This window comes from Pleurodeles waltl, chromosome 1_1, assembly GCF_031143425.1.
Source record: "Pleurodeles waltl isolate 20211129_DDA chromosome 1_1, aPleWal1.hap1.20221129, whole genome shotgun sequence".
Taxonomy (NCBI): domain Eukaryota; kingdom Metazoa; phylum Chordata; class Amphibia; order Caudata; family Salamandridae; genus Pleurodeles; species Pleurodeles waltl.
The window spans coordinates 2451610-2475733 of NC_090436.1; the positions used below are offsets into that span (position 1 = coordinate 2451610).

Consider the following 24124-nt stretch of genomic DNA (forward strand, 5'->3'; position numbering starts at 1 on the left):
TAAGAAATCATTGGGGGATCCACACAAGTCACACCTCCCTGGACTCCCTCTGGTGTCTAGTTTTCAGAAATGTCTGGTTTTGGTAGGTTTCCCTGTATGGCTGCTGAGCCCAGGACCAAAAACACAGGTGTTCCCCCCACCCCCGCAAAAACAGGTAGTTTTGTATTTGATAATTTTGATAGTGTTTTGGGGCATTTCCTTTCACGGTCAGTAGACCTACCCACAAAAGTGAGGTACCATTTTTATCGGGAGACTTGGGGGAACGCTTGGTGAAAGGAAATTTGAGGCTCCTCTCAGATTCCATAACTTTGTGTCACCGAAATATGAGGAAAAAGTGTTTTTTGTAGCCACAGTTTGAGGTTTGCAAAGGATTCTGGGTAACAGAACCTGGTGAGAGCCCCACAAGTCACCCCATCTTGGATTACCCTAGGTGTCTAGTTTTAAAAAATGCGCAGGTTTGGTAGGTTTCCCTAGGTGCCGGCTGAGCTAGAGGCCAAAATTTACAGGTAGGCACTTTGCAAAAACCACGTCAGATTTCAATGTAAAAATGTGATGTGTCCATGTTGCGTTTCCTGTCGCAGGCACTAGGACTACCCACGCAAGTGAGGTACCATTTTTATTGGGAGACTTGGGGGAACACAGAACAGCGGAACAAGTGCTCTTGCCCCTTGTCTTCCTCTTTATTTTTTCCTTCCAAATGTAAGACAGTGTGTAAAAAAGACATCTATTGGAGAATTCCCTGTAATTCACATGCTAGTATGGGCACCCCGGAATTCAGAGATGTGCAAATAACCACTGCTGCTCAATACCTTATCTTGTGGCCATTTCAGAAATACAAAGGTTTTCTTGATACCTATTTCTCACTTTTTATATTTCACCAAATTAATAGCTGTATGTAGGAGGCTGGACTGGCTTGTAGTGAGTACCAAGGGGTACTTGCACCTTGCACCAGGCCCAGTTATCCCTTATTAGTGTATAGGGTGTCTAGCAGCTTAGGCTGATAGATAATGGTAGCTTAGCAGAGCAGCTTAGGCTGAACTAGGAGACGAGTGAAGCTCCTACAGTACCACTAGTGTCACTTGCACAATATCATAAGAAAACACAATACACAGTTATACTAAAAATAAAGGTACTTTATTTTTATGACAATATGCCAAAGTATCTTAGAGTGTACCCTCAGTATGAGGATAGCAAATATACACAAGTTATATGTACACAATACCAAAAATATGCAGTATAGTCTTAGAAAACAGTGCAAACAATGTATAGTTACAATAGGATGCAATGGGGACACATAGGGATAGGGGCAACACAAACCATATACTCCAAAAGTGGAATGCGAACCACGAATGGACCCCAAACCTATGTGACCTTGTAGAGGGTCGCTGGGACTATTAGAAAATAGTGAGGGTTAGAAAAATAGCCCACCCCAAGACCCTGAAAAGTGAGTGCAAAGTGCACTAAAGTTCCCCAAAGGACAAAGAAGTCGTGATAGGGGAATACTGCAGGAAAGACACAAACCAGCAATGCAACAACAATGGATTTCCAGTCGAGGGTACCTGTGGAACAAGGGGACCAAGTCCAAAAGTCAGAAGCAAGTCGGAGATGGGCAGATGCCCAGGAAATGCCAGCTGTGGGTGCAAAGAAGCTTCTACTGGACAGGAGAAGCTTAGGTTTCTGCAGGAACGACAAGGGCTAGAGACTTCCCCTTTGGAGGGCGGATCCCTCACGCCGTGGAGAGTCGTGCAGAAGTGTTTTCCCGCCGAAAGACCGCCAACAAGCCTTGCTAGCTGCAAATCGCGCGGTAAGGGTTTTTGGACGCTGCTGTGGCCCAGGAGGGACCAGGATGTCGCAAATTGCGTCAGGAGACAGAGGGGACGTCGAGCAAGACAAGGAGCCCTCTCAGCAGCAGGTAGCACCCGGAGAAGTGCCCGAAACAGGCACTACGAGGATGCGTGAAACGGTGCTCACCCGAAGTTACACAAAGGAGTCCCACGTCGCCGGAGACCAACTTAGAAAGTCGTGCAATGCAGGTTAGAGTGCTGTGGACCCAGGCTTGGCTGTGCACTAAGGATTTCCGCCGGAAGTGCACAGGGGCCGGAGTAGCTGCAAAAGTCGCGGTTCCCAGCAATGCAGTCTGGCGTGGGGAGGCAAGGACTTACCTCCACCAAACTTGGACTGAAGAGTCACTGGACTGTGGGAGTCACTTGGACAGAGTTGCTGGATTCAAGGGACCTCGCTCGTCGTGCTGAGAGGAGACCCAGGAGACCGGTAATGCAGTTCTTTGGTGCCTGCGGTTGCAGGGGGAAGATTCCGTCGACCCACGGGAGATTTCTTCGGAGCTTCTAGTGCAGAGAGGAGGCAGACTACCCCCACAGCATGCACCACCAGGAAAACAGTCGAAAAGGCGACAGGATCAGCGTTACAGAGTTGAAGTAGTCGTCTTTGCTACTTTGTTGCAGTTTTGCAGGCTTCCAGCGCGGTCAGCAGTCGATTCCTTGGCAGAAGGTGAAGAGAGAGATGCAGAGGAACTCTGATGAGCTCTTGCATTCGTTATCTAAAGTTTCCCCAGAGACAGAGACCCTAAATAGCCAGAAAAGAGGGTTTGGCTACCTAGGAGAGAGGATAGGCTAGCAACACCTGAAGGAGCCTATCAGAAGGAGTCTCTGACGTCACCTGGTGGCACTGGCCACTCAGAGCAGTCCAGTGTGCCAGCAGCACCTCTGTTTCCAAGATGGCAGAGGTCTGGAGCACACTGGAGGAGCTCTGGACACCTCCCAGGGGAGGTGCAGGTCAGGGGAGTGGTCACTCCCCTTTCCTTTGTCCAGTTTTGTGCCAGAGCAGGGCTAAGGGGTCCCTGAACCGGTGTAGACTGGCTTATGCAGAAATGGGCACCAAATGTGCCCATGAAAGCATTTCCAGAGGCTAGGGGAGGCTACTCCTCCCCTGCCTTCACACCATTTTCCAAAGGGAGAGGGTGTAACACCCTCTCTCAGAGGAAGTCCTTTGTTCTGCCATCCTGGGACAAGCCTGGCTTGACCCCAGGAGGGCAGAAACCTGTCTGAGGGATTGGCAGCAGCAGCAGCTGCAGTGGAACCCCAGGAAAGGCAGTTTGGCAGTACCAGGGTCTGTGCTACAGACCACTGGGATCATGGGATTGTGCCAACTATGCCAGGATGGCATAGAGGGGGCAATTCCATGATCATAGACATGTTACATGGCCATATTCGGAGTTACCATTGTGAAGCTACATATAGGTAGTGACCTATATGTAGTGCACGCATGTAATGGTGTCCCCGCACTCACAAAGTCCGGGGAATTGGCCCTGAACAATGTGGGGGCACCTTGGCTAGTGCCAGGGTGCCCTCACACTAAGTAACTTTGCACCTAACCTTTACCAGGTAAAGGTTAGACATATAGGTGGCTTATAAGTTACTTAAGTGCAGTGTAAAATGGCTGTGAAATAATGTGGACGTTATTTCACTCAGGCTGCAGTGGCAGGCCTGTGTAAGAATTGTCAGAGCTCCCTATGGGTGGCAAAAGAAATGCTGCAGCCCATAGGGATCTCCTGGAACCCCAATACCCTGGGTACCTTAGTACCATATACTAGAGAATTATAAGGGTGTTCCAGTAAGCCAATGTAAATTGGTAAAATTGGTCACTAGCCTGTTAGTGACAATTTGAAAGAAATGAGAGAGCATAACCACTGAGGTTCTGATTAGCAGAGCCTCAGTGAGACAGTTAGTCACTACACAGGTAACACATTCAGGCACACTTATGAGCATTGGGGCCCTGGATGACAAGGTCCCAGTGACACATACAACTAAAACAACATATATACAGTGAAAAATGGGGGTAACATGCCAGGCAAGATGGTACTTTCCTACACAACCCCCCCCCCCAAACGAAGGACAATAAGACTAGCCATGACCTGATGAGTCTTCATTGTCTAAGTGGAAATATCTGGAGAGTCCATCTGCATTGGAGTGGCTACTCCCAGGACTATGTTCCACTGTATAGTCCATTCCCTGTAGGGATATGGACCACCTCAACAATTTAGAATTTTCACCTTTCATTTGTTTTAGCCAAAGTAAAGGTTTGTGGTCTGTCTGAACAGTGAAGTGAGTGCCAAACAGGTATGGCCTCAACTTCTTCAGTGCCCAGACCACAGCAAAGGCTTCCCTCTCAATGGCAGACCAACGCTTTTCTCTAGGGGTCAACCTCCTACTAATAAAAGCAACAGGTTGATCCTGGCCCTCAGAATTAAGTTGTGATAGGACTGCCCCTACTCCTAATTCAGATGCATCAGTTTGGACATAGAATTTTTTAGAGTAACAAGGGCTTTTCAGGACAGGTGCAGAGCACATGGCCTGCTTCAGCTCCTCAAAAGCTTTCTGACAGTTTGCTGTCCATAATACCTTTTTAGGCATTTTCTTGGATGTGAGGTCATTAAGAGGGGCTGCAATGGAGCCATAGTTCTTAATGAACCTCCTGTAATACCCAGTGAGGCCTAGGAAGGCTCTCACCTGAGTCTGAGTAGTAGGGGGAACCCTATCAATAATTGTTTGGATTTTCCCCTGTAGTGGTGCAATCTGTTCCCCACCAACAAGGTGTCCCAGATAAACCACCTTCCCCTGCCCTATCTGGCACTTTGAAGCCTTGATAGTGAGGCCTGCCTTTTGCAGGGCCTCCAAAACTTTCCATAGGTGGACCAGGTGATCATCCCAGCTGGAGCTAAAGACAGCTATATCGTCCAAATATGCTGCACTGAAAGCTTCCAGCCCTTGCAGGACTGTGTTCATCAACCTCTGAAAAGTGGCAGGTGCATTTTTCAATCCAAAAGGCATTACAGTGAACTGGTAATGTCCTCCAATGGTTGAAAATGCAGTTTTAGGTTTAGCATCTTCTGATAATTTGATCTGCCAATACCCTGCAGTCAAATCAAAAGTGCTTAGATACTTGGCAGATGCCAGTGTATCTATGAGCTCATCTGCCCTGGGTATAGGGTGAGCATCAGTTTTGGTTACCTGGTTGAGACCTCTGTAGTCTACACAAAACCGCATTTCCTTCTTTCCATCTTTGGAATGGGGTTTTGGTACAAGTACCACAGGAGAAGCCCATGGACTTTCAGAGTGCTCAACCACTCCCAGTTCTAAAAAATTTTGCACCTCTTGCTTTATGCAGTCCCTGACATGGTCAGGCTGCCTATAGATCTTACTTTTGACAGGCAAGCTGTCTCCAGTATCTATAGTGTGCTCACACCAAGAAGTGGTACCTGGCACAGTAGAGAAGAGTTCAGAAAACTGACCCAGGAGATTTATGCAATGGTCTTTCTGCTCAGCAGTAAGACAATCAGCCAAAACTACACCTTCCACTAGAGCATCTTGTTCTGTGGAAGAGAAGAGATCAGGTAGAGGATCACTGTCTTCTTCCTGTCCCTCATCAGTTGCCATGAGCAGGGTGAGATCAGCCCTGTCATAGTAGGGTTTCAGGCGGTTGACATGGAGCACCCTAAGGGGACTCCTGGCAGTGCCTAAGTCAACTAAATAGGTGACTTCTCCCTTTTTCTCAACAATTGTGTGGGGTCCACTCCATTTATCTTGGAGTGCTCTTGGGGCCACAGGCTCCAAGACCCACACTTTCTGCCCTTGTTGGTACTGAACCAAAACAGCCTTCTGATCATGCCATTGCTTCTGGAGCTCTTGGCTGGCCTGAAGGTTTTTACTGGCCTTTTTCATGTACTCAGCCATCCTTGATCTGAGGCCAAGTACATAATCCACAATATCTTGCTTTGGAGGTTTTAAAGGTTGTTCCCAACCTTCCTTGACAAGTGTGAGTGGACCCCTAACAGGGTGTCCAAAAAGAAGTTCAAAGGGGCTGAAGCCCACTCCTTTCTGGGGTACCTCCCTGTAGGCAAAAAGGAGGCATGGTAACAGGATATCCCATCTCCTGCGGAGTTTTTCAGGGAGACCCATAATCATGCCTTTGAGAGTTTTGTTAAATCTCTCCACCAGTCCATTTGTTTGTGGATGATAGGGTGTAGTGAACTTATAAGTCACACCACACTCCTTCCACATGGCCTTTAAGTATGCAGACATGAAATTGCTTCCCCTGTCTGATACCACTTCCTTTGGGAAGCCCACCCTGGAAAATATTCCCAAGAGGGCCTTTGCCACTGCAGGTGCTGTAGTGGTCCTTAAAGGAATTGCTTCAGGATATCTTGTGGCATGGTCCACTACCACCAAGATAAACCTATTGCCTGAAGCAGTAGGAGGGTCAAGGGGGCCAACTATGTCAACCCCTACCCTTTCAAAGGGGACCCCAACCACAGGCAGTGGAATAAGGGGTGCCTTTTGAGTGCCACCTGTCTTGCCACTGGCTTGACAGGTTTCACAGGACTTACAAAATTCCTTTGTGTCCTCAGACATTCTAGGCCAATGAAACAGGGGAACAAATCTGTCCCAAGTTTTCATTTGCCCCAAATGTCCAGCTAGGGGAATGTCGTGAGCAAGAGTTAGGAGGAACTTTCTGTACTCCTGAGGAATCACTAATCTCCTGGCAGCTCCAGGTTTAGGATCCCTTGCCTCAGTGTACAAGAGGTTGTCCTCCCAGTAAACCCTGTGAGAGTCACTGACATCCCCATTAGCCTGTTTGACAGCTTGCTGTCTTAGACCCTCTAGTGTGGGACAGGTCTGCTGTGCCACACTCAGCTCCTCCCTGGCAGGCCCCCCTTCACCCAAAAGCTCAGCAGTGTCTGTTTCCAGCTCCTCTGGTGAAGGTTCTACACAGGGTGGGAATTCTTCTTCCTCTGAAGTTGAATCCACTGTAGAGGGAGGGATAGTAGGTAGTGCTTTACTTCTCTAGCCCTAGCTTTAGGGAGCACTTGGTCCATTGTTCCAGGATCCAAGCTTCCCTGTCCTTTTTGCTTTTTGGCCTGAGCCCTTGTCAAAGCAAAAATATGCCCTGGAATGCCCAGCATTGCTGCATGGGCCTCCAACTCCACATCTGACCAAGCTGATGTCTCCAAATCATTTCCTAGTAGACAGTCTACAGGTAAATCTGTGGCTACCACAACTTTCTTTGGACCAGTAACCCCCCCCCCCAGTTGAGATTTACAACAGCCATGGGGTGGCTAAGTGTGTTGTTGTGAGCATCGGTTACTTGGTACTGGTGACCAAGTAGGTGTTGTTCAGGGTGGACCAGTTTCTCTATGACCATAGTCACACTGGCACCAGTGTCCCTGTAGGCCTGAACCTCAACACCATTTATTAGGGGTAGCTGCTTGTACTTATCCATATTAAGGGGACAAGCAACTAAGGTGGCTAAATCAATAGCCCCCTCAGAGACTAACACAGCCTCTGTGGTCTCCCTAACAAGACCAACCCCAACTAAGTTACCAAAAGTGAGCCCAGCTACTCCCTTGGATTGGCTATTAGTAGGTTTGCTCCCACCACCACTGCTATTAGTAGGGACACTAGGTGTAGCAGTAGGGGTTGTAGTGGTAGGAGGCTTGGTGCTTTTCTTTGGACAACTGGGATCTGTTGTCCAATGGCCTTTTATTTTACATAAACAGCACCATGGTTTCTTTTCTTTGTTTTGATTAGAAGAGGATTTGGGCCCACCACCCCCACCAGAGTGTTTTTGTGGGCCTGATGAAGACTCATTTTTTAGATTTGTCCCCACCCTTGTCAGAAGACTTACCATCCTTCTTCTTGCCATCTTTGTCACCCCCTGTATGAACTTTTCTGTTCACCCTTGTTCTGACCCATTTGTCTGCCTTCTTTCCCAATTCTTGGGGAGAGGTCAGATCAGAGTCCACCAAGTACTGGTGCAACAAATCAGACACACAATTATTGAGAATATGCTCTCCCAGGATCAAGTTATACAGGCTGTCATAATCAGTAACTTTACTGCCATGTAACCACCCCTCCAAGGCCTTCACTGAATGGTCAATGAAATCAACCCATTCTTGTGAAGACTCCTTTTTGGTCTCTCTTAACTTTATCCTGTATTGTTCAGTGGTTAAGCCATAACCATCCAGGAGTGCATTCTTAAGAACTGTAAAATTATTGGCATCACTTTCTTTCACAGTAAGGAGCCTATCCCTACCTTTTCCACTAAATGATAGCCATAGGATAGCAGCCCACTGCCTTTGAGGGACATCCTGTACAACACAGGCCCTCTCAAGTGCAGCAAACCACTTGTTAATGTCATCCCCCTCCTTATAAGGGGGAACTATCTTATGCAGATTCCTGGAATCATGCTCTTTTGCAGGATGACTATGGGGAATACTGCTGCTGCCACCATGGGTTTCTAAACCCAACTTCTGTCTTTCCTTCTCTAATTCTAAAGACTGTCTATCCAAATCCAGCTGTTGCTTCTTAAGCTTCAGTCTGGTTTGTTCCACCCTCAACTTATTGAGTTCCCTTTCTAACAATCTGTCATCAGGGTTGGTGGGAGGGACATTCCTAGACACAGAAGTATGATGAGAATGAACAGAAGGAGACCTGTCCCTTACAGAGGGCACCCTAACAGCTTGGCTGACAGTGTAATGTGAGAGCACACCATCTGTATGATGTGACTCCACCTCAGTACCAACTATGCTAGACTGTCTAGTAATGGGCAGGCTAAGAAGTTTCTTTCCTGAATCTTTTCCTGGGGGAGTCCCTGGATCAGATTGGGAACCATTAGCTACTTTTTCAACAGATGGGGCACTTTTAGCCTTATCTTGTTCTCTAAGCATGTTAAGTAACAATTCCAAGGAAGGATTCTTCCCTACACTCAAACCTCTCTCTATGCAGAGACTCCTTGCTCCTTTCCAGCTAAGGTGATCATATGCAATCTTGGACAGGTCAACATTTTGGCCTGTGCCAGACATTTTTTAGAGAGAGTTAAAGTGATAGAAAAAGAGAAAAAAGTTTTCAGAACTTTTAGAAAGACAGAAAAAAACTTTTTAAACTTTTTAGAACTTTTTAGAAAGTTTAGAAGTACTTTTCAGCACTTAGAAAAGAGTGAAAAGAGGAAATGCAAAACTTTTTAGTTATGTGTACACACACTGAACTTGTTTGTATATTTTTCTCTTATGAAAAGTACAATGACAAGAGTGGTAAGTAGTCTCAAAGCACTTATCCCACTGCTGCACAACCAATGTAGGAGGCTGGACTGGCTTGTAGTGAGTACCAAGGGGTACTTGCACCTTGCACCAGGCCCAGTTATCCCTTATTAGTGTATAGGGGGTCTAGCAGCATAGGCTGATAGATAATGGTAGCTTAGCAGAGCAGCTTAGGCTGAACTAGGAGACGAGTGAAGCTCCTACAGTACCACTAGTGTCACTTGCACAATATCATAAGAAAACACAATACACAGTTATACTAAAAATAAAGGTACTTTATTTTTATGACAATATGCCAAAGTATCTTAGAGTGTACCCTCAGTATGAGGATAGCAAATATACACAAGTTATATGTACACAATACCAAAAATATGCAGTATAGTCTTAGAAAAAAGTGCAAACAATGTATAGTTACAATAGGATGCAATGGGGACACATAGGGATAGGGGCAACACAAACCATATACTCCAAAAGTGGAATGCGAACCACGAATGGACCCCAAACCTATGTGACCTTGTAGAGGGTCGCTGGGACTATTAGAAAATAGTGAGGGTTAGAAAAATAGCCCACCCAAAGACCCTGAAAAATGAGTGCAAAGTGCACTAAAGTTCCCCAAAGGACAAAGAAGTCGTGATAGGGGAATACTGCACGAAAGACACAAACCAGCAATGCAACAACGATGGATTTCCAGTCGAGGGTACCTGTGGAACAAGGGGACCAAGTCCAAAAGTCACAAGCAAGTCGGAGATGGGCAGATGCCCAGGAAATGCCAGCTGTGGGTGCAAAGAAGCTTCTACTGGACAAGAGAAGCTTAGGTTTCTGCAGGAACGACAAGGGCTAGAGACTTCCCCTTTGGAGGACGGATCCCTCACGCCGTGGAGAGTCGTGCAGAAGTGTTTTCCCGCCGAAAGACCGCCAACAAGCCTTGCTAGCTGCAAATCGTGCGGTTAGGGTTTTTGGACGCTGCTGTGGCCCAGGAGGGACCAGGATGTCGCAAATTGCGTCAGGAGACAGAGGGGACGTCGAGCAAGACAAGGAGCCCTCTCAGCAGCAGGTAGCACCCGGAGAAGTGCCCGAAACAGGCACTACGAGGATGCGTGAAACGGTGCTCACCCGAAGTTACACAAAGGAGTCCCACGTCGCCGGAGACCAACTTAGAAAGTCGTGCAATGCAGGTTAGAGTGCCGTGGACCCAGGCTTGGCTGTGCACAAAGGATTTCCGCCGGAAGTGCACAGGGGCCGGAGTAGCTGCAAAAGTCGCGGTTCCCAGCAATGCAGTCTGGCGTGGGGAGGCAAGGACTTACCTCCACCAAACTTGGACTGAAGAGTCACTGGACTGTGGGAGTCACTTGGACAGAGTTGCTGGATTCAAGGGACCTCGCTCGTCGTGCTGAGAGAAGACCCAGGAGACCGGTAATGCAGTTCTTTGGTGCCTGCGGTTGCAGGGGGAAGATTCTGTCGACCCACGGGAGATTTCTTAGGAGCTTCTAGTGCAGAGAGGAGGCAGACTACCCCACAGCATGCACCACCAGGAAAACAGTCGAGAAGGCGACAGGATCAGCGTTACAGAGTTGCAGTACTCGTCTTTGCTACTTTGTTGCAGTTTTGCAGGCTTCCAGCGCGGTCAGCAGTCGATTCCTTGGCAGAAGGTGAAGAGAGAGATGCAGAGGAACCGCAGGCAACAAGAGACTGCATCACCGGTCCTCTGGGTCCCCTCTCAGCACGACGAGAGTGGTCCCTGGAACTCAGCAACTCCGTCCAAGTGACTCCCACAGTCCAGTGACTCTTCAGTCCAAGTTTGGTGGAGGTAAGTCCTTGCCTCCCCACGCTAGACTGAATTGCTGGGTACCGCATGATTTGTAGCTGCTCCGGCTCCTGTGCACTCTTCCAGGATTTCCTTTGTGCACAGCCAAGCCTGGGTCCCCGACACTCTAACCTGCAGTGCACAACCTCCTGAGTTGTCCTCCGGCATCGTGGGATCTTCTTTTGTGACTTCGGGTGAGCTCCGGTTCACTCCTCTTCGTAGTGCCTGTTCCGGCATTTCTGCGGGTGCTGCCTGCTTCTGTGAGGGCTCCTTGTCTTGCTGGGCGCCCCCTCTGTCTCCTCACGCAATTGTTGACATCCTGGTCCCTCCTGAGCCACAGCAGCATCCAAAAACCCTAACCGCGACCCTTGCAGCTAGCAAGGCTTGTTTGCGGTCTTTCTGCAAGCTTCTTCACGACGTGGGACATCCATCCTCCAAAGGGGAAGTTCCTAGTCCTCTTCGTTCTTGCAGAATCCACAGCTTCTACCATCCGGTGGCAGCTTCTTTGCACCCTCAGCTGGCATTTCCTGGGCATCTGCCCAATCTCGACTTTGTCGCGACTCTTGGACTTGGTCTCCTTGTTCCACAGGTACTCTCGTCCGGAAATCCACTTTGGTTGCATTGCTGGTGTTGTTCTTCCTTGCAGAATTCCCCTATCACGACTTCTGTGCTCTCTGGGGAACATAGGTGCACTTTATACCTACTTTTCAGGGTCTTGGGGTGGGCTATTTTTCTAACCCTCACTGTTTTCTTACAGTCCCAGTGACCCTCTACAAGCTCACATAGGTTTGGGGTCCCTTCGTAGTTTGCATTCCACTTTTGGAGTATATGGTTTGTGTTGCCCCTATACCTATGTGCTCTCATTGCAATCTATTGTGACTGTACATTGCTTGCATTGCTTTCTATTGTTATTACTGCATATTTTTGGTATTGTGTACATATATCTTGTGTATTTTTGCTATCCTCATACTGAGGGTACTCACTGAGATACTTTTGGCATATTGTCATAAAAATAAAGTACCTTTATTTTTAGTACATCTGTGTATTGTGTTTTCTTATGATATTGTGCATATGACACCAGTGGTATAGTAGGAGCTTTGCATGTCTCCTAGTTCAGCCTAAGCTGCTCTGCTATAGCTACCTTCTATCAGCCTGAGCTGCTAGAACACCTCTTCTACACTAATAAGGGATAACTGGAGCTGGTACAGAGTGTAAGTACCCCTTGGTACCCACTACAAGCCAGGCCAGCCTCCTACAACATACACAGGTGGGGGATGGTTAGTACAGGTAAGCTTCAACACAGGGAGGGGCGTGGTTAATACTGGTATTTTAACACACAGGTTATCCTGGGCATTGACGCCGCAAGCCTCTCATAAATAGTCCCCTCAGTCTTCTTAAGGCACCACGTGCTGTATCTTGGCACAGACTCCCTGGACATTTGTTTCCATTTAGGACAGCTTTGCCATACCATGCATTATAGGTGTTCTAAATGATTATAACCAATGCCTTTACTGCTTGAACACATTAGGCCCAGGACAGTCAATACAGAAATTACAATATTTGGCCTCCAGTGAGCAGTGTGTTTTTACGACATGAGTCGTAAAACACATGTGGTTTAGGAAGGAGTATTCATTAACCTCTGATCGGCTCTGGACCGGGAGAAACAAGTCTGTCAAGGAGTGCCTCAGTTTACCTGTTCATTCCTGTCATCGGCGAGGGTAATTGAACTACATGTATTACTGTTTATGTTAAAATTTGTGTTGTGCTGATTAGATTGTGTGGGTGCGGTCAGTGGTTTGCCATCGTCTTTTTTCCCATCTTAATCGATATCGTCTTTTGTTCACAAGTATTTTGGTTGATGTCATTGGTCTTGGTTTTTTAGCTTTGCCCATGATCAGGGTGTGGCTGTGAGTTGTCAAGTGCGTTGTGTTCTGTGTAAATTCTGATGAGGGCATTGGCCTAATAGGATCTTGGTTTCTGCGTCATTCAATGCTGTTGGTGTCATCATTGAGTCACTTGTCTGTTTATTTGTTAACCAAACAAGTGTTCATATTATTACAAATTTACTGTCTTGTCTGCTCACGTGAAGGTTCTTAGAGTACCGATTAACTCTTGTATCCTCTCGTTTGTGTTAATACGCAATGTCAATTTTATGAAAGATGCATTAATTTCTGTATTTACCCATGCTCTGGTCGTGGCTGTTGGGTTTCCAATGCATATGTTTTGTGCCATTGACTTCTCTGTCTGGGTTTCTTATGATGTGGGCATTGAATCTCATGTATATTGTTTCTGTATAAATGTATAATGTAGTCATCGGTCAATGAATATTGTGGTTTCTCTTTTCATGCTGTTGGTTTAGTCAAGGTATTACTGGTATTCTATTTTCTATGTTAATTCTGGCCACAATTCCCAATTTCATTTATGTTGAAGTTTTCCATTGTTTAATTGAAATAATTAATTTCACTTACATTGTATTATAATTGCTTTATTTTAAGCTTCATTGTCCTAAAACAATTTTTATGTTTTTCAGTTCCGTAGGTAGAAAAATTATCACGAGAGGAATATAAAGAGCAGGAATCGCTGTAAAATTGTCGTTGAGAAAGACAAATTCCATGACAGCTATCGCTCCATCAAAACGTTCTGAGGCAACAGCCGATCCATCCCGACTTGCAAACACGTACATGAGAAGTATTGTATACAGACTGAAGAGAAGTTAACTCACTGAGTGCGTTCTGTGAATGTTTCTGATGTGGGAAGATAATTTAATGCACACGGCTGTTTCCTCTGCATAGTATGGGACCACATAGCAAGGAAGTGGTTTGTGTCTGATTCATTTGATACCCTTTATCACTTGAAGGAACTTCAACAAGCCAGATTCTGTGCACAATACATAGTACGTGCTCTGAATGTGATAACATATTCCATGTAACAACGACTGACTAACTGAGCAATAAAAAATCCACAAAGGGGCTGAACCTTGAAGAGACAAATATAAAGTTTTAACTCTAATCCGACATCAGGGAAATTTCAGGCAAGAGATTCCTTTCCTGTCTGAAATTCTGTATATAAGATATTTGTCTAATTCCTGTAAAGTAAGAATACTAGCATTCTATATCCAGTGTAAAAAGGAGCCCACCACTACCTCTCATGGATTGGTTAGGGTGGTTACACCATTACTGAACGTCCAGAACTTAATGGATTTACACACAATGTACGCAAACTGGGGAGACATGCCAAGGCCATGACAATGTCAAGCAGAGTCCATATAAACGTACTGAAGGAGGGAAGGATAATTGTTAAATCATAACACACAACAGCGGAAGAGCTATATAAATATTCTGAATGAAAAGAGAAGTTGATTAAATGTCAAAGGACTCAGACTGGTGAAAAACCATATGGATGTGAATGTGACACGGCTATGAGACAAATCCATGCACTATCCATACATCAGAGGATTCACACTGGGGAGAAACCATTTGTATGTTCTGAATGTGGAAAAGTTTGGAATACATCACCTGAGCTTTTGCAATATCAGAAAACTCACACCAATGAGAAACGTGTCAGTGTTCTGAATACAACAAGGCATACAATCCTAAGAATTCTCTAATTCAACATCAAAGAACTCTAGGAAGAAAACTTGTAAAGGCTGTAATCTTACAACGTTTTCATTTAAGAGAGTTCTATAACCCTACATCATCAAGAAGACACTGTCCTGACTGTGACAAGACTTTCACGAGAAGGATGACACTATCCATTCATCAGAAAACTTACACTGGAGAGAAATCCTATAAATGTTCTGAATGTGACAAGGCTTTCACACAAAACTGTGTTCTAGTCACACATCAGAGAATTCACACTGGGATGAAACCATATAAATGTTCTGTATGTGATCAGGCATTTATATTTAAGAGTAATCAATCTATACATCAGAAAACTCACACTGGGGAAGAAAAACTATATAAATGTTCTGAATGTGAGAAGACTTTCATCGAAAAGAGTAAACTGTTGATACACAAGAGAACTCACATTGGGAAGAAACCATATAAATGTTCCGAATGTGACAAGGCTTTCCAAGGAAAACATGCATTATGCATGCATCAAAGAATTCACACGGGGGAGAAACCATTCAAATGTTCTGAATGTGACAAAGCTTTCACGCTAAAAGGTACACTAACCGTGCATCAGAGAGTTCACACTGGGGAGAAACCATTTAAATGTTCTGAATGTGATAAAGCTTTCGCTATAAAAGGTTCACTATCCATACATCAGAAAGTTCACTCTGGGGAGAAACCATACAAATGTTTTGAATGTGACAAGGCTTTTAAATATAAGAGTTATCAATCAGTACATCAGAGAACTCATACTGGGGAGAAACCATTTAAATGTTCTCAATGTGACAAGGCTTTCACACAGATAGGTAGCCTATCCATACACCAAAGAATTCACACCGGAGAGAAACCATATAAATGTTCTGAATGTTGCAAGGTTTTCACACAACAAAGTGCACTGTCCTCACATCACAGAATTCACAGTGAGGAGAAACCATTTAAATGTTCAGAATGTGATAAGGCTTTCAGGACGAAAAAAGAACTATCAAGCCATCACAGAACTCACACTGGGGAGAAACCATATGAATGTTCTAAATGTGACAAGGTTTTCACACAAAGGAGTGGGCTAACTAGTCACCAGAGTATTCACACTGGGGAGAGACCATATCCATGTTCCGAATGTGACAAGGCTTTTAGACGAAAGGACGCTTTACTGCTACATCACCGTACTCACACGGGGGAAAGACCGTATAAGTGTTCTGAATGTGACAAGACTTTCACTCAAAAGAGTTCACTATCTTTTCATGAGATAACTCACACTTAAAGAATAAATCTATAATCTTTCTGAATTTTATAAGTCTTCCAAATGCAAGTGCATACTAACCTCGCATCACAGACATCACACTGAAGAGAAACTGAAGAAATGTTCTGAAAGTGACAAGTCTTTCCATCAAAAATTTAATCTATTGCTTCATCGGAGAACTGACACTGGCTAGAAGCCATAAAAATGTTCTGAATGTGACAGGGCTGTAAAATATAATAGTGCGTATTCCAACATCAGAGAACAAGCTGGGGAGAAAGCATGCAACTTTAATGGCCAATCAAGCTTGTGACATTGGGCTATAAGGCTGTACTGCCTGAGGCTGTAAACCATGTTTCTCTCATGTCAGTTTCACTGCAGTATGATAGTAAAATGGACTTGAACTTTGGAGGTAGTGTTAAATTTGTGAATCTGCATTTATTAGTAGAGTTGCTTGTGTTATTGGGGTACATCACCACATTATAGCACTGCATCTGTACAGTGTTTCCATTTAATATTGCAGTCAATGAACTGGACTTTTATGTAATGTTCATTCTGATATGGAGCCAGGTCGCCACATCGAAGTGCTATTTGGGGGTAGATATGCAACTGTTTGCAGTGATATTAAAATAAAAATAAAATATACAAATGAACACCCAGTAGCAAAAACAGGGAAATGGTGAAGCTCTGCTTGAAGCAGTTACTTCTACCATAAAGGTTCACGTATCACAGCCACGCCTCCATAGGGTAAGCGATCTTGTAAAACAGCTAGAAAGTGAGTTCAGGCAGTCAAGAGCGACAAGTTGTTATACATCTGTGTTTCCCTTCTTTTCTATTTCCGTTCAGGTCATATTCCCCATAAAAAGTAAACACACGTAAACTAAAATGGTGTGATATGCGGCATGGGGAAAAAATTATGAACATGTTTTAAACGTGTTCCAATCCATCGGCGTCCTCTACCAGTATATACACCTACCCATCATTCTTCATGCGTTAAAAACTTTTACAATCTATAAGGAGATCTGGGTTCTAGAGCTTGTGGAAAGACTGAGAATATGATATATGGAGTACTGTTGTTTACATTTCTTTTGAAACAAATTTACTCTTGAAAGGACTTGTTCGTAGCCACGGAAGCAGACTACAGTGCTTGGGCTCCTGGTTGTTGGGTTCCTCTGCTGAAAGCGGCTGTACTGCCGTCCAGCTGGGCACTGGCTTTGTGAAAGTTAGCAGATCCTTGTAGGAACATTCCCTCTTCCCTGCTTCTACCTGAGTCACCACCATTCTGAGTGTTGCAGGCGCATGGCTTGGGGAGCTCTGGGGAGGAGAGAGCTCAGGCACTCATCCATGTGCTTGTCTGCAGGAACCCAGAGGCAGCATTTGGAAATGGTTTCCGGGTGATCTTGCTTGACTGTTCAAGGCTTGGTCGCCCTAAAAGAAAGCACCATAGTTCAGAGAAGTGACATTCTGAAATATTGATGGTGATAGCGGCTGATAGGTAGATCTATGATTTTGTTCTTATTGTCTCACAGGTGCAAACTGTATGGACTTAATTCCAGCTGTATACTAATCTGGCCACTGGGGATTGTGTGCACGTGTTTAAAACGGTTTCAGACCAATCAAGTCAGAGCAAATCAGTTGATAACGTTTAAGTGCTACAAATGTTAAGAAGCTATCAGAAGCATTTGAAATTAGAGTTCGTTTTTTGCTGTTTTCTAAATGCAGTTGCTGTAGGCGAGTGAAAAGTTTCTATCCACATTTGTATTCACGGGCCTCCATTTTTTACTGTCATCTCACCTAAAGTAAAGCCTGATGATAGTAAACAAACTATACAACAGAAATGTAGTTTCATCTCTGTCGGGCAGAAGGCAGACCTCAGAGACAGACTTCATATTAGTCCTCTTGCAGAGTTATCCTTTGATTATTTTGTGTAATGCAAATTCCTAAATGACTAATTACTTTTTGTTTTCTGTAATGAATGTATTTTTTAATAAACCCTTAAGTTTTAAGTTGGATCTTTGTATTGTGTAGGTTTGTTTATTAGCCTTGGACTCGTGTTGCTCGAATGTGAATTTACCTTGAAAAATTGAGAGACGAGGTGTTTGGCAAAACAGGAACAGCTTGTTTAATTAAACATTACGGCCAGGAGAGCATTTACAATAACGGGGTCTAAAGACTGCCTTGATGTACAATTGGAGTGAGCGGTGTTTAATACATTTCTCTGGGCACTATAAAACAATTTAAACATTGCTTTTTAGGTCAAGAATGTGGGCCATTGTCTTGGAGTCATAAATAAGGTCCCTGATGACAAATGCAGGTGGGCCTTGACCTTGCGTGATGACCGTGTGTTACTGTATGTGCAGTGTTCTGAATGGCTGAGTGTTCCTAACTACATGCGGCATCTGACTTTATGGTGTTTTGATAATGTGTCCAACCATGTGCGATTTATTGGGGCCAATCTCCTGGAACCATGTGGTGTTGCTGTGCCTATCTGTGGGATTGGTCTGACTTTCCTTTTCACTTGTTTGTCTGCCGGCTACGTGCTGCCCCACCTGTGACCTGTCAATCAGTAACCTCAGAACTAGGTTTCAGAACCTGCCTGACCACATATTTCTGTGTCTGGGTTGACGGAGAGTTCATGGCGGGTGAATTTGATAATAGTGATAAGGGGTGTGGAATTTATTAAAATATCTACTTGTCCAGGGGACAGGTTGCTTCTCAAATCTACTTGTCCTGTAAAAAGATCTACTTGTCCCTTTGGTGTCATGTAGTGTGGCGACAAATTATGGCAGCAATCTCATTATGAAGAGCTCTGATAACAGCCTCTCTGATTATGCCAGGGCTACTACCATAGTAGGGCTTGAATACTTGCAGTTTCAATCCCTACTGTAGCAATTTCCTTATTTTGCCACCTTTCTGCAGATCTGCATACTGGGGCTGGAGGAAGCAGTAAGCAATAGTTCCAGGGCTGGAATGCCTTTGAGTCTGCAAACCTACTAACCTGCATGTTTTAAAGATTTTCACCAGCTTCTCTCTAATATATTCCCATAATAAGAAAGGTTGGACATTTACTCCTGACAATGGCAGAATTAGAACTTCTTCCAGGGTTGGGAAGAAAGTGGCTGGAGGGAAAATGAACTTGCAAATGCTCAATAGATTTTCACATGAGCAAATCTACACATGCGTATTTACCCATGCCAAAATACAGTTCACAAATATTTTATAAGGGTACGACATATACCATGGGTGCACTTTTGTGACTTTCTTTAAGAATTTGGGGCCACATGTAGGTAGGTTCAGATTTGCGAGTCGCAAATCCGAATGTAGGATGGTGTCCCTGACACCATCTGTGATTCGCAAGGGCTTCGCAAATGCCCACCTCATGAATAATCATGAGGTGGGTCGCAATTTGCAACCCCCTTGCGAATAGCGGCCCTCACAGGGATGGTGGCCTGCTGGAGACAGCAGACCACCATGTCTGTGACTGCTTTTCAATAAAGCATTTTTTTTTTTTTTTTTTTTTTTTAATGCAGCCCGTTTTCCTTAAAGGAAAACAAGATGCATTACAAAAACGAAAAATGAAACATTTTCGTTTCGTTTTTTCAGAGCAGGCAGTGGTCCCAAGGACCACTGCCTGCTCTGAAAAAATGTTTACAGTGACATTCACAATGGGGAAGGGGTCCCATGGGGACCCCTTCCCTTTTGTGAAAGTGTTAGCACCCATTTGAAATGGGTGCAAACTGCGAATGGTTTGCTCCCGCGTTTGCGGTCACAAAACAATCTTACATTGCACTGCTAGTCACAATTAGGAAGGGAACACCCCTTCCTAATTGCGACAACCCGTTTTGCGATTCGGTAACCAGGTTACCGAATCACAAAACTGGGTTTGTGCATCGCAATGTGCTTTTTGCACGTAGCAAACAGCGAAAGTTGCTGTTTGCGACATGCAAAAAGCTACCTACATGTGGGTCTTGGTCCCTAATTAGGTCTGGTGTTAACAAAGACGTTTTGTTTGTATTAAACTTCTATTTCTTTCTCTTTCGGCTGGCTTTACTGTGAGTGATCGCATTCTGCTCTTCCACAAGGAGCATATTGGCACACAAAGTAGTTTTGTTCAGTGTCAGGAACTACAGTGGCAATCAGTGACGTAACGAAACTGGAGGGTGCCCCTTTGCAAAGAACATGGAGGAGCCCCCTCCCCAGAGTCACTCAGGGCAGGTGCTGTGCTGAAGGGGCCCCCTGGAGGGCAGCTGCGGGCCTTTGTTATGCCACTGGTGGCAACGTGTGCTTTTAGAATTCAAAAACTTTTGGGTTTTTTTTTGCCAGTGTTTGTTACAATGTTGAGGGCCTGGTAACTCCCACAACAATAAAATGTTACAAAAGCCATGTCAAAACAAGACACGCATTGATGAATCTAAAAGACTTATAAAAATATGTCTGATCAGTTGGCTTTGTCAGTGTTTGTTTATTTTCATGCTTCCCATATTCGTGTTGAAAATGGTTACACTGATTTTCCATTAGAAATATTTTTGGGAAATACTAGCATGCATCAACACATTTTACTAAATGACACTTCATTTGCATCTAATCAGAGAGCATTCTGGGAGCATTATACTTAGCCTCATAGCCTAAACTTTTCAGACATGTGTATACACATTTTTTTTTTTTTGTACTGGAACCAACGTCAGTAGTGAAGTGTGACCTTAAAACATTTATTTACAGCACTCACCCTAATAATGAAGGCTTTCAAATAATGAACCACAAATACAAGTTCGAACAGCATTATCTTTCGGAAACATATTACTTCAACTGCAGAGAGTTCCACTCTCTGTAAACAAGCAGCCAAAAGGGTTTTTGCTGTAGAGGGTTGGGCCTACTTGTCCCAAGGACAAAGTAAACATAAAAACTGGTTGCCCTTGACCCCAAACAAGATGTCCCGGGCGTCGGGCGATAGGAATTCCACATCCCTGAGTGATGTGATTTTGTTTTTATATGTGAAAGTATCATGGTGTATATTGACATCAACTTTTTCTGTATTAACATTCCCTCCCTCTTATTTTCAACTACACCATCTAACACATACATCATGACAGTTACGTTATTGGGGGCTTGATGTTCTACTTCCCTGGTAACTGCGTTTTTCCACGTGCAGGAAACCACAGAAAAAAACAATAATAGTATGAATACGGGCAACAATGACGTGTACAGACCAGTCAGCCATCAGTGGAGCCAGGAGAAACAGGTTGTGAACCACTCCTGCTCAGAGGCACCTTCCTCCTCATGTGTGCCTGTTTGTAAACGGTGCAATACTTGGATGTCAAAAGTCAGAGTTTTGTTCTGAATGTCATTGCCAGGTATATACATGCAGCAGGAGGCACCGATTTTGGAACACACCCCTCCCTCCATTGCATTCATTACGTCCAACACATACTGATGTTGCATCACCATGAGGCGGATGGCTCTCAGTTCTTCCTTGATCAAATTAAGGCCGAGCTCAGTGCTGTTCATCATCTTGAGCATTTCCCACCTGATTATTTGTAACCAGTGGGCGTTAGTTTTTGTCTGCACAGTAAATACGGCTATAGACCCTCCCGCTGATATTTGTGCATCACAGAACAGTCTGAATTTCTGTTGGGATGTCCTTGTACTGAGCCCAACCTAAATAATCAGCAGTTCTTTTTTCTCGAGTCTCATGTAGCAGAGTCGTCTTCTTGTTTAGCAGGTGTTGGTAAAAATCTGACAGATCTTCTCCGGGAATGACCAGGGTTGGGGTGTGTATGGTTACGAAGGAGAAAAGGCCACACCATCTGGGTACGAGCTGTGTGTGGGCAAAATTGCTGCATTGCCAGTAGGTGTCCATCAGCATGGAGGTGCCCCGTTGCATGTCGAGAATGTGCAGGATTGAGCCACAGTTTTCGTTTTTACCCAGTGGAACTGTTCCTTTACCTCTAAAACACAAGGAATACAGTGTGAGTTTCTGTAGAATTAGGGGTTGCCACTTTCCTGCTGTCCACATATATCTATCACCTCAATGTCCCTTATTCCTTGACATGGGGTATCTATGCTGTTATTCAACCTTCCCCTATAAGACTCATTCCCCTTCGTATTATTGAGGTGGATGGCCCTACACTGGAACTCCATGTCTGGAGACAGCCAAAGACACACTAAGGGGGTCAATCCGACCCTGGTGGTCCATGACCGCCAGGGCCGGGGACCACGGAAGCACCGCCAACAGGCTGGCGGTGCTTCCAGGGCCATTCTGACCGCGGCGGTAAAGCCGCGGTCAGAAAAGGGGAACCAGCGGTTTCCCGCCGGTTTTCCCCTGGCCCAGGGAATCCTCCATGGCGGCGCTGCTTGCAGCGCCGCCATGGGGATTCCGACCCCCTTCCCGCCAGCCTGTTTCTGGCGGTTTACACCGCCAGAACCAGGATGGCGGGAACGGGTGTCGTGGGGCCCCTGGGGGCCCCTGCACTGCCCATGCCACTAGCATGGGCAGTGCAGGGGCCCCCTAACAGGGCCCCATGAAGATTTTCACTGTCTGCTTTGCAGACAGTGAAAATCGCGACGGGTGCTACTGCACCCGTCGCACCCCTGCAACACCGCCGGCTCCATTCGGAGCCGGCTTCTATGTTGCAGGGGCTTTCCAGCTGGGCCGGCGGACGGCCTTTTGGCGGTCGCCCGCCGGCCCAGCGGAAAAGCCAGAATGGCATCCGCGGTCTCCTGACGGCGGAGCGGCCATTTGGCGGTGACCGCATGGCGGGCGGCGCGGTCAAATGACCGCCTAAGTGCCACCCTGGGACCACAGATGGAAGTGGGTGTGTTCGTGCATTGGTTTGGTGATTGTGTCGCCGAGAAGAGGCAACATTTCTTTTTGATATAGGGTTATTTCCCAACTTTTCTTTCTTGTTTGTTCCCCCCCCTTAATCTTCACGATCACCTGGAACCTTGGGATACACCTTGAGAGCCCTGTAAAAGAAAAAGGAAACAAAATCACATTACACACTACCGGTGTTTGGTGAAGGAAAAAGGAACTTAATAGAAGAGGTTCATATACTCTCTGCTGTTTTTCTGCTGTTGCTTTCTCCCTTGGAGGGCTCTGGCAGCGACACTCCCTGGTTCCACCCCTACAAAGGAAGCAGGAGAAGAAGGATATAATTAAACCACGCCTGTCAAGATCTAGGAGGACAACACTCTCTCCAGAAGTTGTACACCACCACCAATAAAACAAAGGATAGCTCCTTAAATATTGTTTTTTGTTGTGTATCACCATATTATCCAATAAAGGAGACAAAATTTCACAACCAACCATGCCTCCGAAGCCATATTTCCGACCCTCCCTTTCACAGTGGTTTTGCTACTTCCAAGGATCTTTTTCCTGGAACGTCTCAGGCCATACAGTATCCTCTCCTATGGTGCCCCTCCTGCTCATCCTATTTAGCTCCATTTGAATATCGCTAGGCTTGGTGAAGAGGTACAGTGCTGTGGGATTGGTCTTGCATCGGATTCACTACGACTCTATGGGGTTCTACTCTGTTGTGTTGTATCTTGGGCCTAATCCTGTATAGATAGAGAAGACATTTTCCTTTTCAGGGGCTACCTCTTGGGACAAGTAAAGCCTGTCTGCACCTACTGCATGCAGTATCAGCGGACAGACCTAACAAGACCCGACTGATGTCTTGGAACCCACGGGGTCATGTGCTGATACCATGCGTTGTGAAGAGTGTGCTGTGTTGCACTGGTGGAATGCTAGTGTTGGGTGCGGTGTAATTATAGGTGACATGAGAGGGGTCCCTACGCAAGCGCAGTGACAATTTCTGGATGGACTCCATGAGTGGATGCGGCAGCAACCACAGTAAACAGAAGGTTTACAAATGTGCAACGATACATAACTTATAAAGCATTGCAGGTCTTGAGATGAATCCAGGGGAGGTGTCTGTAGTCCTCTGGTGATGGGGGGTTTCTTAATTATGGCAGTTCAAAAAAGAAGTTCATGGTGCAGTTTGCAGTTCTTGATGTGCTCGCTGATGGTCCGCTGTAGAGGTGGTGCACTTGACTGCTCGATTGCAGACCTGTTAGGTAAGAGCAAGGTTTGGTTTGTTATTTTAGAAAACATTGCATCCTTGCATGTCGTCGCCAATCGTTTCTTGGGGTTCCTGGGCTTTTCTTTGGGGCTGTGTTTCTTCCACACTTTATTTCGCACAATTTTGATGAGTCACTGTAAAGTGGTGCGGTAGGAAGTTGGCTCTGTATGTACTATTTCAAAGTAAGAAATAGCATGCACAGAGTCCAAGGGTTCCCCTTAGAGGTAAGAGAGTGGCAAAAAGAGATAATTCTAATGCTCTATTTTGTGGTAGTGTGGTCGA

The 24124-nt window shown here is 45.3% G+C and overlaps 1 protein-coding gene across 4 annotated transcripts in view; it reads left to right on the plus strand.

Moving 5' to 3' along the window:
* The window catches only part of LOC138247234 (zinc finger protein 665-like), a 71257-nt gene extending 53483 nt beyond the window's left edge, over positions 1-17774 (plus strand). For 3 of the 4 annotated variants that reach the window (XM_069202054.1, XM_069202020.1, XM_069201990.1), the window contains one exon: positions 13447-17774. In XM_069202054.1, coding sequence (XP_069058155.1) covers positions 14658-15788 — 1131 coding nt within the window. In that variant the 5' untranslated portion in view covers positions 13447-14657 and the 3' untranslated portion in view covers positions 15789-17774. The remainder of the gene's footprint in view (positions 1-13446) is intronic. The other variant, XM_069202096.1, reaches the window with a different exon arrangement.
* The last annotated feature ends 6350 nt before the right edge of the window (positions 17775-24124 follow it).